The sequence below is a fragment of the Vigna unguiculata genome, chromosome 4 (assembly GCF_037176805.1).
Source record: "Vigna unguiculata cultivar grain cowpea cultivar isolate G323 ecotype 2 chromosome 4, ASM3717680v1, whole genome shotgun sequence".
Taxonomy (NCBI): Eukaryota; Viridiplantae; Streptophyta; class Magnoliopsida; order Fabales; family Fabaceae; genus Vigna; species Vigna unguiculata.
The window spans coordinates 35,940,186-35,955,927 of NC_140795.1; the positions used below are offsets into that span (position 1 = coordinate 35,940,186).

General features: G+C 31.0%; 1 protein-coding gene across 1 annotated transcript; it reads left to right on the forward strand.

Moving 5' to 3' along the window:
• Positions 1-5,333: 5,333 nt before the first annotated feature.
• LOC114181726 (uncharacterized) lies at positions 5,334-9,547 on the forward strand. Its single transcript, XM_028068261.2, has 2 exons — positions 5,334-8,144; positions 9,064-9,547. The coding sequence occupies exons 1-2, from the start codon at positions 5,603-5,605 to the stop codon at positions 9,360-9,362; spliced, it is 2,841 nt and encodes a 946-aa protein (XP_027924062.1). The 5' UTR covers positions 5,334-5,602; the 3' UTR covers positions 9,363-9,547.
• The last annotated feature ends 6,195 nt before the right edge of the window (positions 9,548-15,742 follow it).

A 15,742-nucleotide genomic window follows, 5' to 3' on the forward strand; every position in this document is an offset into this window, starting at 1 on the left:
ATCATGTTCAATTCTTCACCTCATTTGACAAGTTATATAGTATCATTTGTAGATTTAGTTCGTCAATTTTGATTTCTTTTGTGTTGTTTGATCAACTCACATTTGACTTGTTTACTCAATAGACTCATTTGATTTATTTGTTTTGACATTTATCTCGTTTAGTCAATTTGACTCCATACTATTTGATCTTTTTTCTTGATCGGTCAACAAATTTAACATATCCGATGAAGTTTTTTACTTTGTCTTGTTTAGTTGTAGCTCTTTCATTTTTTACTTTCAAACTTATTTCATATCTTTCAGAATTTCATCTTTTATGAATCTTGTTTCAATCCATGAACACACATTAGATAACATATATTACATCATAATTTATGTTTGGTTTGTCCTATATATCTTCTAACTAGTGTATAATCTAATGATGACTTAGAGTAGTCTAGTCTTTGTAAGAGTGTATTCTAATTTCTTTGACTAAACTAAAACATATGTCTTTTATTTTATTAGGAATTTTGTTATCATCGACATTTGCTTTATAAATATTGGCATCTAATGGGTTCTAACCATTTGATATCTTTTTTATTTAGTCATTTAAAGTGTCAGCAAAACTTAATTTAGCTATGCCACTTGTTGTAATTTGAACAGTTTTTTGAATTATCTCTTTGTGAGACTATGTTTGGATTGTAATCATTGTTAAAATGAGCAGATATTTACCCAGTCCGAATAGGATTACCAATCTTTTGTTAAAGTCTTCATATATAAACATATATCAGAGAAAAGATCAATATCAAAGTAACATATCAAAGTTTGGATAGAGTATCAAAGCAAAGTATAGACACATTCTAATATCATAACGGAGTGCATATGTTTCAGCGATTATATTTTTATGTTTCAGAGATTATATTTCTCTCCCTTTTTGTGAATCAGCAAAAGGGTTGAAATTATAAAGATCCAAGAGAGCCATGTAATAAGACTTTTCTTCTCCTCTTTAAAAGTTTTGTGGTATAATGTTGGTTGAATTTAAATTCTTTGTTGAATTTTTTTTGTTGTGTCTCCATAATACATTATCATTAATTTTAATATTTTAAAATATATTAAAAAGATAATTAAAATATAAACACACTGTATTAATAGAGAATAGTAAAAAAAATATCAGTAGAGTCAATGAATCTTATTTTCTTTTGTAAATATTAATCTTTGGAAACACATAAGGTGAAATAGGCTTACAAAAAAAAAATCTTTAAATACAAAAAATGAAAAAAAAATTATTGAAATAAAAACCAAAAAAACACAAAGGAAAAAAAGAAGATAGGAACAAAGAGATGAAAGATAAACCAAAAGGTTTCCAATATTGGTCAAACCATTACCGATACAAATACAACGTCCACAAAGACTGGGTTGATCAATAAAGACGATGAGAGTGAGTTTTTTTTAATTTTTTATTCGTGTAACAAAAAATTCATAGATGAATATTTACAAAATTTGTGAGTGATGTGATGTTTTGTGTCTCATTTATTTAACGTTTCATGTTAATTTCTAAGTTTGAAACGTTTTGGATCTTAATTTCAATTTTTTTTTATATAGTTGATTAGGGATTGTCGCCATTTATATTTTTCAATTATAATATTAATCATCATAGAAAATTAGAGATAGATACCATAAAAAATATTAAATGTATATAATATAAGGTTTTCTCTTCTTGCATCCTCATAATTCCTAACTTCACCTCCATAGTTATATCTAGAAATCTTATAGAACAAGTTTTTCAGAATGTATCGAAAAAAAATCTCAAAAATCGAGTTTCTAAAATAAAATTTTTGATTAGAATTTATATAACAAAAAATTTGGAACAAAGTTTTCAGAATGCATAAAATATATTGTCGAACAAATTCTCTGAAACAAACTTTCCTAAACATATATAATACATTTTAGAATTATTTTTTCAAAACAAATTTTCAAAAATACATAATATATCTAGGATTAAATATAATTTTTATCCTTCAACTTTCAGTAAAAATTAAATTTAATCATCTTATAAATTTTGAACTAATTTAATTTCTCAATTCTGTAAATATATATATATATATATATATATATATATATTTAATTTTTTAACCAAATATATATTATAAATATATATTATAAGACATGACAACATTATAAGACATGACAACGATAATAGTGTATTTTAATTCTTTTATTTTATATAATATCGAGTTAAGAATAATGGAGATGCAAGGAAAATAAATTAATTAGAAAGTAATCTATTTTATGTAACTTATTCCGCAACGCATAATATATGATATTTTGTTTTTTATCTCATAGATATTCATTAGATTGAGAATTCTATTCTATAATTAAATTATATATACTAATGGAAACATGTGCAACATATATTACGTGTATGTGTATGTATATTACGTGTATGTGCAACATGAATACTAAAGGACTTTTATTAAAAGTAATTATAAAAATAAATAATTTATATATTTTTATTGTAAAATAGATTTTTATTATAAATAATTATTTAAATTTTACAAAGTAGCTATTAAAAGATTAAAATAATAAAATGGTTATTTTAATTTATAAGATAATTATATTTAGATAACAGTCAAAATAAAAATATAATTATTCATATATATATATATATATATATATATATATATATATATAAATCCTCTTTAATTATATATATATTATTATTATTTTTCTTCCATTTGTAACTTTATTTCACTTATTATATTCATAAATCTTTCTATTTCAACTAACATTATAAATTCTCCGCTGTTTCTCAACGTAGTAATACGGTCATACATGCACCTGAGTCAAGGTCAACAAAAACCCCGTTCTGTATATACCCTACACGGAAAATAATAAGATAATAAATTATTATAATAATTTAGTTGATCCCAATATTAAGATTGACTATAAATCACTAAAATATAATAATGATAAAAATGTTCTTTCTGAATATATTTATCTACAGATATTTTAATATCAGTCTCGATGGCTGGTGTTAATAAAACTATTAATAAATAAAGTTTAAATTATTTTTATGTTGTAAACAGTGTGAATAAAATAAATATATTATGTAAGAAATATTATTTTATTTATTTGTGTATCTTATAGTTTAATATACCGTTTTTATATAATCTGTCTCCTCATTATTTTTGTTTTAATCTTTTTTCTCAATTGTATCTATTCACTGAGCTCTGCTTTTAATTTGTAATTACTTATGTATGATATCATATTTTTTAATTAATAGGGCATTTTGAACATCTAGTAGAAATCACTAATAGGAGTGTATTTATAAAAATAACATTATATTTTCAATTTCTTCAAAAAGTACTTTTTTGTTTTAATTTTCAAAGTTAAATAATATATTTTGTCATTAGGATGCAGTGAGTTTTTCACGACTAAATAATGTATCTGACAAGACTTGTTGTCTTGTAAATAAATTTAAAAAAATGTTTCTATAAATTTAAATGTATAAATTGATTTGAAGTTTTAAAAAAAAAGTGTTTCTACAAAATATTTAAATTCAGAGTTGATCACGGTTGGAAATAGTGTTGTCCATGGAACACGTTAAGGACTAAAGAGAATCTGAATTTCTTGTATAAACGCGTGTTTGAACTTTCAATAAAAACATTTCCATTATTGTGTGGGTCCCAAAATGTCATTGTTCACCGTCAAAGTCCACAAAACTTTTTATCAAAAGTTTTAGTTGAATATCGAACTATTTTTAATTGATTATTAGAGTTAATAGAATTATTTTTAATACCATTTTATCTAATTATAGTCACATAAACTCAACAGAAGAATCTATTTAGTCTTTAAATCTAACATTGTGACAACTTTGTTGTGAGTAAATTTACATTCTTAAGTTTGTATTTTCACCTATATATATATATATATATATATATATATATATAATTTTATTTTTCACTAAATAAATAGGTTTTTCTAGTATTCTGGCCTTCTTATATTTTAATTATAAAATCATTACAAATTTAATATTTAATTATAAATTAATACTAGTAAAATTAATCAATTTTTTTTATTATTCCAACTTAACATAAAAATAAATTTAATATATATATATATATATATATATATATATTATCTTATATTATTATTATTATTATTATTAAAATTAAATAAAAAATTTTAAATTTGTCAACCAATTTAACTCATTGTGGATTTAAGTCATATTAAGTTGAAAAAAGACTCAATTTTTGTTTTTAAATATACAGATTAAACTGAACTTAAATTATCTAATTCTTTCTTTTCAAATATAGATTAAACTTAACTTATCTAACTTGCAATGAAGTTTAATTAACTTATCACTAACCTTGATTTTTTTTTCTTTACCATTTTTTATAATTTTTTTATTTAATTATTTACTACTTAATCGTAATTGAATAAATTCACCTAACCTATCAATTTCCAAGAAGTCAATCCGAATTACAAAATATCCAATTTTCTAATGAAAAATAAATTCAATTGAAAACTTACTTTTACATTCACCGTCTAAAGCGGAGCAATTTGACACAATATAATATTACTTAGTTAAAGAAAATCAAAGTTTTATTAAAATATTATAAATATGTTAACATTATTTATGAATTCTATATTATTTTTTATTAAGTTTAATGACAGAATATCTTACAAACAAATATGTATTCTATTTTATTAGCAAAACTGTGAAAAATATATATCATTATTAAAGACAAGAATAAATAATCGGAGATCAAGTAAAAGGAAAATCTCAATCCTTTATTAATAACACCCAATATTTAAGTATATATAAAGTTTATGTTTATTTTAATTAGGAAAAAATAATTTTGGGAAAAAAATTACAACAATATGAGACACGTGATAAAATAAAGTTCTTAATTAATAATTTTGTTTTATAAGATTTGTTGAGTTTAAGATTTTGAGGTTTTTCAAATTCAAAATTTAAGTGGACTAATCTTATGTTTAGAAGGTGACAAGAAGTAGAAGAGAAGGTAAAAGAAGATAATGAAAGAAAAAGTAAACCAAAAGATGATCCAAATTTTTAGGATTATAAAGACCATAAATTTAAAAATAAAAAATAAAAAATAAAAAAACACTTTGAATATGCAAAAAAGAATAGAAACTCAAATATAGAAAATATAAAAACTAAAATAAATTAAAAATCTAAATATAAACATAAAATTATTAATTAAACCTGAAACAAAATTTTAGAACGTGTTACAGAAGGCAGTGACATGAATCATGATGACCCATTCATCCTTGACTGAGTGTAAATGTTAAGTCATGCAAGTCTTTGTGCAGTGAGAGACCTGCAATGTCAGTCAACTCCACTCTCAGACACTTTTATTTTCCCATACTTCTTCTCACTCTCTTTCCACCAACCTTCCTTCCTTCTTCTCCAAACATATATCCTTTATATTCTCTTCCACACATTTCCCAACATTCTCTTCTTCTTCTTCTTCTTCCATTCTTCATCATGTTCTCTTCACCCTCAATCCAAATCAAATAAAAAAAAAATACTCATTCACACACCCCACATAGATATACTTATACAAAGGATACTCACACTTCAAAAATCACTGCTAAAAACATGGGCAGGTATGACCACCCTTCCACATATTTGCTTATTGTTGTTTTCTTCCTCTTTTGTTTCTCTCCCATGGTGTTCTCCCTGCTATCACAAACCCAAAACGAAGCCATGAACAATCTCTCAAACAATCTTCCTGCTAGGCTTCCATGGACGGGCTCAGACCCATGTGCATGGAAGGGAGTGAGTTGTGGCCCTGCTAACTCCTCTGTAGTAGGGATTTCTTTATCTGCTTTTTCACTCAATTCTTCTGACTTTCTGCCCCTTGTTTGCAAAATTGAAACTTTGGAGTATCTTGATGTCTCCCAAAACCGTCTCAGCTCAATCCCTGATGGTTTCATCACTGAGTGTGGAAAGATAAAGGGTTTGAAGCGGTTGAATTTCAGTGATAATTTGTTAGAAGGTGTTTTACCTACTTTTCTTGGCTTTGATGCATTGGAATCCCTGGACATGTCTTTCAATGCAATGAGGGGGACTATTGGTTTACAGATAGATGGGTTGGTTAGCCTCAAAATTTTGAATCTTACTTTCAATGAATTCACTGGGTCTCTTCCTACCAAATTGGGAAAGTCCATGGTTTTGGAGCACCTTTTGCTTTCTAACAATAGCTTTGATGGCAAAATCCCTGATGAATTATTGAGTTATGAAAACTTGACTTGGATTGATCTTAAGAACAATAGACTCTCACAGTCTATTCCTACCAATATTGGGAAGCTTTCTAAATTGGAAACTTTGATCCTTTCCACTAATAACCTCAATGGTGAAATTCCAATTTCACTGGTGAACGCCACCAAACTTTCAAGATTTGCAGCAAATCAGAACAAGTTCACAGGTTCTATACCTTCTGGGATTACAAAATATCTCACGAGTTTGGATCTTAGTTATAATACTCTGTCTGGACCCATTCCCGAAGACTTTTTATCTCCACCACAGTTGCAGGTTGTAGATTTGACCAATAATACGTTAAATGGGTCTTTACCTACGAAAGTTTCTCCAAATTTGTTCAGGTTGAGGTTTGGGAGCAATCAGCTGAGTGGAAACATTCCTTCAAAGGCTTTTGAAGAAGTTCATAATTTGACATACTTGGAGCTGGATAACAATATCTTGATGGGATCGATACCAGCTGAATTGAGTTTTTGCAAGAGTTTGACATTGTTGAATTTAGCTCAGAATTGGTTGAGTGGTGAATTGCCACAAGAGCTTGGCAATCTTACCAATCTCCATGTCTTGCAGCTCCAATTGAACAATTTTAGTGGTGCCATCCCAACTCAAATTGGCCAACTTCGTAAGTTGTTAACCCTGAATTTGAGCCGGAATTCTCTGAGTGGACCAATTCCATCCGAGATTAAAAATTTAAGTTTGCTTAATTTCCTGTACTTGCAAGGCAACTATCTTAGTGGTTCCATACCAACATCCATTCGCATGTTGGATCATCTTTTAGCACTCGAACTTGGGGAAAACCACTTAACAGGTGAGATTCCAAGCATGCCATACAGTCTGCAGGTTACATTGAATCTTAGTAGCAACCTCTTTAGTGGTCCTATTCCTAACAGTTTTGGTAGTTTGAGTAGCCTAGAAATCTTGGATCTCTCCAATAACGGCTTTTCTGGTCGAATTCCTGATGATCTTACTTACATGCCGGCTTTGACACGGTTGATACTTTCTAACAATCCTCTGTCTGGTGAAATCCCGAAATTCAATCACCATGTTAATGTTGAATATTCTGGAACTAATCTAAAAAACAATACTCCACAGGAGAACCCTATTGCCAACAGAGGGTCCAAGAATGGAATATCCGTTGCAGTAGCCATTCTCATTGCAATTGTAGCAGCTATTTTTCTTGTGGGCTTTGTCACTCTGTTGGTTTTGTCATTGTCACGCCACTATTACAGGGTTAATGACGAGCATTCACAGCCAACAGAAGTTCGTCAGCATCCTCAGGTCATGCAAAGTAATCTGTTAACTCTTAATGGAATACATAGATCAAACATTGACTTCTCCAAAGCCATGGAAGCTGTTGCTGAAACATCAAATGTTACTCTTAAAACAAGGTTTTCAACTTATTATAAGGCTGTCATGCCGTCTGGTTCAATCTATTATGTCAAGAAACTGAACTGGTTTGACAAGATATTCCAAGTGGGAAGTCATGATAAGTTTGTTAAAGAGCTAGAGGTATTGGCCAAATTGAACAATTCAAATGTCATGACTCCTTTGGCCTATGTTCTGTCCACTGACACTGCTTATATACTATACGACTTTATCTCAAATGGCTCCCTTTTTGATGTTCTTCATGGAAGCATGGATTTGACTTTAGATTGGGCTAGCAGATACAGTATAGCTGTTGGAGTGGCTCAAGGACTTTCTTTTCTTCACGGATTCGCCTCTAGTCCAATACTACTCCTTGACCTGTCAAGTAAAAGTATTATGCTGAAGTCCCTCAAGGAGCCTCTAGTTGGGGATATTGAACACTACAAGGTGATTGATCCCTCAAAGAGTACGGGGAACTTTTCTGCAGTTGCTGGTTCAGTTGGTTATATTCCTCCAGGTATATAACTCATCAACTTTTATTTTCCTGTTAGTTTTTCATTGTTCACATATTAACTTATATACCACCACTAAATAGTGTGTGTGCGTGTGTATGTTGTGGGAGCAATGTGGATCAAAATTCCACTAAGTGAAACAAAACTTCTATACATATTTTAAGCAAAGTTGTCTCTATGTCATTTATGCAGTAATGTTCCGTGCAATTACTTAATCACTGTTTCAGTTTTTCAGCTCTAAGTAATAAAGAAAAACCTGCTAAATTCATGAAACACTTGAGCATATAACCTGAAAATTGCATTTAAACATTTTTCCTACAAGCATACATTCCTAGTGATTCAGAAATCAATTGAGATTGCCAGGCTATTATAGGTTGCATGGTTTCATGTTGAAAAGCATCAGAATTGAGTTTTATCTCATGTCAAAGGTGATTTTAGTAAAGATACATTTATTTGGTTATTGTTAGGTAAAGTTAATTTTGCCTCCAAACCTCAGTTTGACAAAAACTGATGCAATGTTCCTTCTGCATTGTGTTGAAAATTTGTCATTAAGCTTTACATCAAACTTTCTTTCAGAATCAGAACATCTAAACATAACTCACTTTACCCTAAAATCAATTTTGCAATTGGAATTCCTCCATATTGTTAACCACAAAAACAAAAGAGGGAAAAAATCTAAGAAGAAATTACACTCGCATCAGCATAAAATTCAGAAACAACGTATTGTATTATGATTATGAAAAGTCGCACTAAGAAAGAAAAGAAACAACAATGTAAAGACAGAATATCAAACAGTTTGAAAACTGTTTGATATCAGTTGCTGGAAAGACAGAAAATCAGATAAAACAGAAACCCAATACAAACACACTCATCTTACACACATTTATGATTTCGTAGCTCTTAACTTTGTTTGTTGGTTGGCAGAGTATGCATACACAATGACAGTAACAATGGCTGGGAATGTCTACAGCTTTGGTGTGATTCTGCTTGAACTGCTAACAGGAAAACCTGCAGTGACTGAGGGAACGGAATTGGTGAAGTGGGTTTTGCGTAACTCCACAAACCAAGATTACATTCTTGACTTTAATGTCAGTAGAACATCACAAGCAGTCAGAAACCAGATGCTTGCAATTCTTGAGATTGCTCGTGTTTGTGTTGGTACATCCCCAGAATCAAGACCAAAGATGAAGAGTGTGCTAAGAATGCTCTTAAATGCTAGATGAAGTCAGATTCTTCAGGGTTGGAATGAATATGTGAGGGATATTTCTTTTGTGGTGATGCTTTTGAGTCTAGAAAATATGAAAGGTAGAACATATGATTGAACATGATTTTCTGAAAACTTCTATGGTGTGTGAACAGTGTACAGTTAATCAGTTTACTAGTGGTAGAAACATAATTTATACAACAATACTGAATGTCTTATTATTTGGTTTCTCGAATGGATATAGTAAGGAGAATTGGTATCTAACCTGAGAAATGTTGATCTGATGAGTCTGGAGTCATGAACCAATCCATAATCACTTAATTTTGTGTGTGGAGAGTTAGTGAAGTTTTAGCTCAACTAGTTAACATATATTAAAATGACTCAAACTCTTGTTGACTTGACTTATACAAGTGATTCGTAAATGCGTAGACGTGATTTACACATGTAAATTCAACTCATACATATCACCCATAAACGCGATTCACAAATTCAACTCGTAAATTAAATCCACAAATTTGAACAATAAACTCGAATAATAACCTTCATCCGTAAATTCTTGATTTTAAAATACATTATTGACATTGATGATGATATTTTAACATAAAAAAAACTACTAATAATAAAAGTTATGTTTAAGTTTAAAAATAAGAAAATGAAAATTCTTTAACTCCATGAATATGTTATGAATAATTCTATTTTATTTCCGATTTTTATTCATTAGCTTCTATCTCTAATCACTTTTAGTACATATTTTAATTTCGTTTGTGATTAAGTCAAACACTGATCTATAATTCACATCCAAACTGAAACTAGTTTGAATAGTTATAATTTTTCACTTCTAAAGACATGAGTTTGAGATTCCAAAAGAAAAATCAAACGTGTATTTAACTAAATTCTCACTTTTAAAATTTAAATCATTTTCATCATCATTCCATTAACAAATTTTAAACTTTTCATATCTCTACACCCATGTTTTTAAGTACTAATATTTTTAAAGTAAAATTTTTTGTAGGTCTCCATTTTTAATAAATAATGGTTTTAGACTTTTATATTTAAAAACAATTATTTTTGTGAGTCCAGGTTTCCAATCTAATTCTTCGAGATATCGAAATCTATTTAAGGAATTCACCATTTTTAGAAGAAAAAAAAATCACATAATAGCATGATAATCAAACTCATGATAAAATATTTTAAATAATGTTTACTTATCCATTATGTCACCATATTAAAAAAAATATACGATTTTGATTTCTCAACTTTTTCTAAAAATTTGTCTTTCTCCTTATAATTTTAAAATGATAATTTTTGTTCTTTTATTGTATAATGATTCTTAATATTATGATTGACTAATGCTATATGACTTTACGAGTGACTTTCAATAACCTTTTTATTAGGAGTTTTGGAAGAGAAAAATAAACATTGAGACAAGGGTTCTTAAAAGTTAAAATTAGTGTGTGCTGTAACGCCCCCAAATAAAAATAATTGGATAACCTCACATTAATGAAACGTCGCGTATATAAATATTCAGAGAGTACAGAGTTTGGGATATGAAAGTTTACATTATACCAAACATATTCATACAAAAACAAGAGGCACCATAGCAGTGGCGGAACTTAAACACAAATTTTAGGGGGGCCAAATTATATTTGTTATATATAAATTATTTTTTTTAATTAAAAATTTTCAGTTTTTTAGATATTTTTTTTATTCAAAATAAACACTCATGACAATAGAATCCAAACAATATGACAATAAATATATATGAAAGAGTAACATAAAATTTATCATCAATAATAATATATTAAAAATGAGTTACCTTATATGTATTACCAAATTGGAAGACGTGATCACCTTCTAAAGCATTTTCAAATTCTTTATATGTAATTTTAGGAACCTTAGAGAGTTGTTTTTCGTTTTTTCTAAGTTTTGGATTCTCATAAAGTTTCTCAATTTTAGATAACGTAGATGCATTTTTTTCATCTTCATCACAACTCTTTCTCTTGAAAAAAAAAGAATCAATTCTTTTACTCTTTTCCATAATTTTTCTAATATAAATTTGTCACCTCTCACCTATTTACAAAAAGATAAAATTATGAATATTCCAAATTAAATCTTAAAAGCAAGACTTAATATTTTAAGAAAACTAATAATTGATTATCTTCCCTTACCTTATAGTAGAGTATTAATCTTGCTCTCAATTACACAACTTCAAAGTCTAAAATAACTTTAGCTACATAAATAAGAGTTTGATAAACAATTAGAGCATGATTTTATGATCTCTAAGAGATTGAGATATGCCTAGAGCATAGAAAAGTCTCATATAAGAAGAAAATATATTGCTTCGAAAAAAAAAAGGATAAAAAATGAACTTATTCAAAAGAAGAAATTCTTCGGTCCAAAATGTTCCTTAACTCTTCAATCTTGCCGTAGTACAATTTGATTTTGAAAATAATAAAGAATTGATGGTAAAAATTGAGATGGAAATAAAAAAAGAAAAAGAGATGGAGACATAAAAAGGATAGAAGCGAAATGAAAAATTATAAAAAAATATAATAGAGAGAAAAATGTGATTTTTAAATTTTAAAAAAACTTTTTCAAACTAAATTAATATAAATAAAGTAATAATATATAAATATATTTTTTCAAAATATATAAAAAATAAAATAAAATAAAAATCATTAAAATTAATATAAATATAATAAAAATATATAAATATTATTTTTTTAAATATGTAAAAAATAAAGTAAAAAAAAATCAATGGGGGAGCCATGGCTCCCCTCTGTCATGTCTATGTTCCGCCAGTGCACCATAGTGCCTAAAACAAGGTGCAATAGTTCAAAGTAGCACAAGGTCTTGTCTAGGACAAGAGAAACATAGACTAATAAAACTTCTTCAGTTGTGGGCTCCATAGCGAGCCCTATACTCGTCCATGACCATCAAGCTGCATCATCCCTATGGTCATTACCACTACCAGGAGTCCTCACATCTGCTCACATCTGCTCACATCAATAAAATTGATGATCATCGCAATGGAGAAAACCACACACAAACATACAAGCAAACGAAAGGGTAAGCTAGTGTAAAAGATTCTTATATCATAACACTCAACATGCAAGTTCATAGTCAAGCATAAATAACAAACATCCACACATGAGGTACTAAACCATTTAAGACTCCAAGACTTGACTATCCGGATACGTATAATGAGGCATCACCATGAGACCCGTGGGATTACGTCCTAGTAGAGAGGCACCACTACGAGGCCTTCGTGGAATTACGTCCTTACATGAGGCACCACCACGAGGCCTTCATGGAATTACGTCCTAGCCTTGAGGCACCACCACAATACCCTCGTGGAATTACGTCCTTATGTTGAGGCATCACCATGAACTCTCACCCCGAGGTTCATGGAATTAAGTCCAATAGATGAGGCACCACCATGGACTCTCACTAGGAGGGTCCATGGGATTACGTCCATTAGATGAGGCACCACCATGAGCTCTCACTACAAGAGTCATGGAATTACGTCCTACTCATACTTTGCACATGTTTCACCAATCAATTAGGAAGTTCCCATAAATACCAATATCATGTCGATATGTATATGTATATAAACAACCAATCATACAACTCATACTTCCTAATTCATACACAATAAAGCAACATCTTGTTCTCATCTCAACCTCATACAGTAATCATGGCATCATCCATCAAACTTTTCTAGTAAAGCATTTAAGTCAGGCAAGCAAGCAACCACATCATTGAGCTCAAGCGAGCCTCTTCTCGCTTAGGCGAGGGCTCGAGCAGTGGAACAGTGGCTTCTGCGATTTCTCGCTTAGGCTAGCCCTCCTCGCCTGAGCGAGGCCACCCCTCGCCCAAAGGTGAGGTTCCTCGCCTAGGCTACAACTGCAACGACATGCCTCAAGCTCCCACGCGTTCTCGCTTAGGCGAGCCTCTCTCGCCTGAGCAAGATAGTTCCTCGCTCAAAACAAGAACTCTCCGCCTGAGCGAGAGTTTGAGTGCGAACCTGGGCCTGTTCCTGCAGGTCTCACCTAGGCAAGACAGACTCGCTTGGGCGAGAACATCAAATCTCGTCACTGTTCTCCCTGCAACAGCCATACATGCACACCTAAACCGCATAACCAAACATTCCACATGTTCACATTAGCATACAATCCATACAAACATGAAGTAAGGTTGAAAGCAGGTAGATTTATGGAAAAGACTAAAGGCCCTGGCTTCCCTTACTTGGAAATAGCTAGAAAAATGGGCTCCGACACCGGACAATTGAGCACAGTAGCTTTGAGAGCATATTCAAGAGCTGAAAATAGTAGAACAGTTTTAAAACAAGCTCACCCTAACAAAACCCTAGTTGGAAATCATGAAGAGTAGACTGAATGGAAGAGTACAAGTTGAAAACGACTTACGTGGAACAAGAGGGCGGGATTGAGCTAACTTGACGAGAACCAAGGGCTAACCCTAGCAAAGCCTTCTGTGAGGAAAATAGAGTGTTTGACAAAGGAGATGTTTGCAAGTGAGTGCAGAATGGGGGACCCTGACTGCTTTAGGGGCCTTGGCACCCTATGGGCCAACCTTTAGGCCCATCTGCTTAGGATAGGCCCTTAAAAATAAGGCAAAAAATAAACATGCCTTACATATGCATAAACTAATTCGTATAATGTTTTTTTTATATGATTTTAAAATTTTCAAGTATTAATTTTAACTTATACAAAATTTTATTTCATTTTATGTTTTAATTTTTCTTTTCTCTTAGAAGTTTTCATGAAAAAATTATTAAAACATATCAATAACTAATGTATATTCATAATGAAAAAGTGACAAATTGTTAGGCATAGATTATTCGACTGAGAAACTCTAATCTCATTAGTCTATTCATAACAATCTAACTTGCTTTTAATAAGACGATCCTATCATAGTAAATAATACACAGTTTTAAAGTAAGAAAAAGGCTTAATTATCATTTTGGTCCCTTAATTTGTTGGGTTGGTTCATTTTGGTCCCCTTATTATTTTTTGGTTCAATTTGGTCCTCTAATTCTTTAAAAGGTTCAAATTGGTCCCTGTCGTTAAGTCAACTTTAACACCATCTCCGTACATGTCATGTGTCATTTTGTGGAATTTTCAATTTTTTTAATTTTTTTTTAATTTAAAAAAAAATTAAACTGCCACGTGTCACCTAATGGTTGTGACACGTGTCAATTTGAGATTTTTTTATTTTAAAAAATGTACTGCCACGTGGCAGGTCACGATTGTGCCACGTGTCAAGCTAACATTGGTTGTTTTCAATTTAGTCTCTCTATTTACAATTTTTATTCAATTTAGTCCCCCAATTTTTAAAAATGATTCAATTTTGTCCTCTCCAATTTGAGTCCAAATTAGTAATTAAGCTTAATTACAATTTATATATTCATGGCTTCTCAAGTGTGGGAAGACATATCCATGGACTTCATCACCCACTTACCCCTTCTTGTGGCAAATCAGTCATTTGGGTGGTGGTCAATCGCCTCACGAAGTATGCCCACTTCATTAGTCTCCCCCCTTGATTAACTGCATCCATAATTGCTCCCATATTTTTCTGATGAAATACATTGATTGCATGGCATGCCCCGCACCATTGTTAGTGACCATGATTGTTTTTTGTAAGCATATTTTGGCAAGAGATTTTCAAACTCAATGGTACGAAATTGAATTACAGTAGCTCCACTGGCCTCATTGCTTAGCCTTGGCAGAATATTGGTATAACACCAGTTTTCATTCTTCCCTCAAATTTACCCCATTTGAAGTTTTGTATGGGTGTAAACCTCTGAGCATGCACATATACCTTGCTGGTTCTGCAACAATCGTTGGCGTTGATGAACTCTTGATGCAAAGAAAACTTACCATGCGAGTAGTGCATGAAAACCTCGCCAAGGCTCAAAGAATGTGGTCATTGGCCAATAATCACCGACAAGATTGCATATTTCATGCAGGGGAGTGGGTGTATGTGCGCTTACAACCATGGGTGGTGCGACAAACCTTCATCCAAAGAAGGCCTTTTCCGAAGCTTGCTCCTCGTTTCTATGGTCCTTTTTTGATCTTGCGGTCTGTGGGAAAAGTCGCATACAAGCTAGGCCTACCACAGTTGCCCGAGTCCATCGTGTTTTTCATGTCTCCAAGCTTCGCCCCTGTCATGGTCAACTACCATTCAAAGTTTCTCCCCTACCTGCTGCTATAACATCTCAGCGTGTTCTTCTCACTCCATGACAAATTTTGGGCTTTCACACTATTAAAGGAGCAGATAGCCCACACTCCCAAGTGCTTGTACATTGGGATGGTACTTCAGAGATTGACGCAAGCTGGGAATCAACAAAAGTTATCCAAAAGGCTTATCCAGATTTGG

What these genes read in the sequence shown, in the direction of transcription:
- LOC114181726 (XM_028068261.2), top strand. Translation starts at nt 5,603, where the DNA reads ATGGGCAGGTATGACCACCCTTCCACATATTTGCTTATTGTTGTTTTC. An exon ending in AGTTGGTTATATTCCTCCAG is followed by an intron (nt 8,145 to 9,063) that starts GTATATAACTCA and finishes GTTGGTTGGCAG; the next exon opens with AGTATGCATACACAATGACA.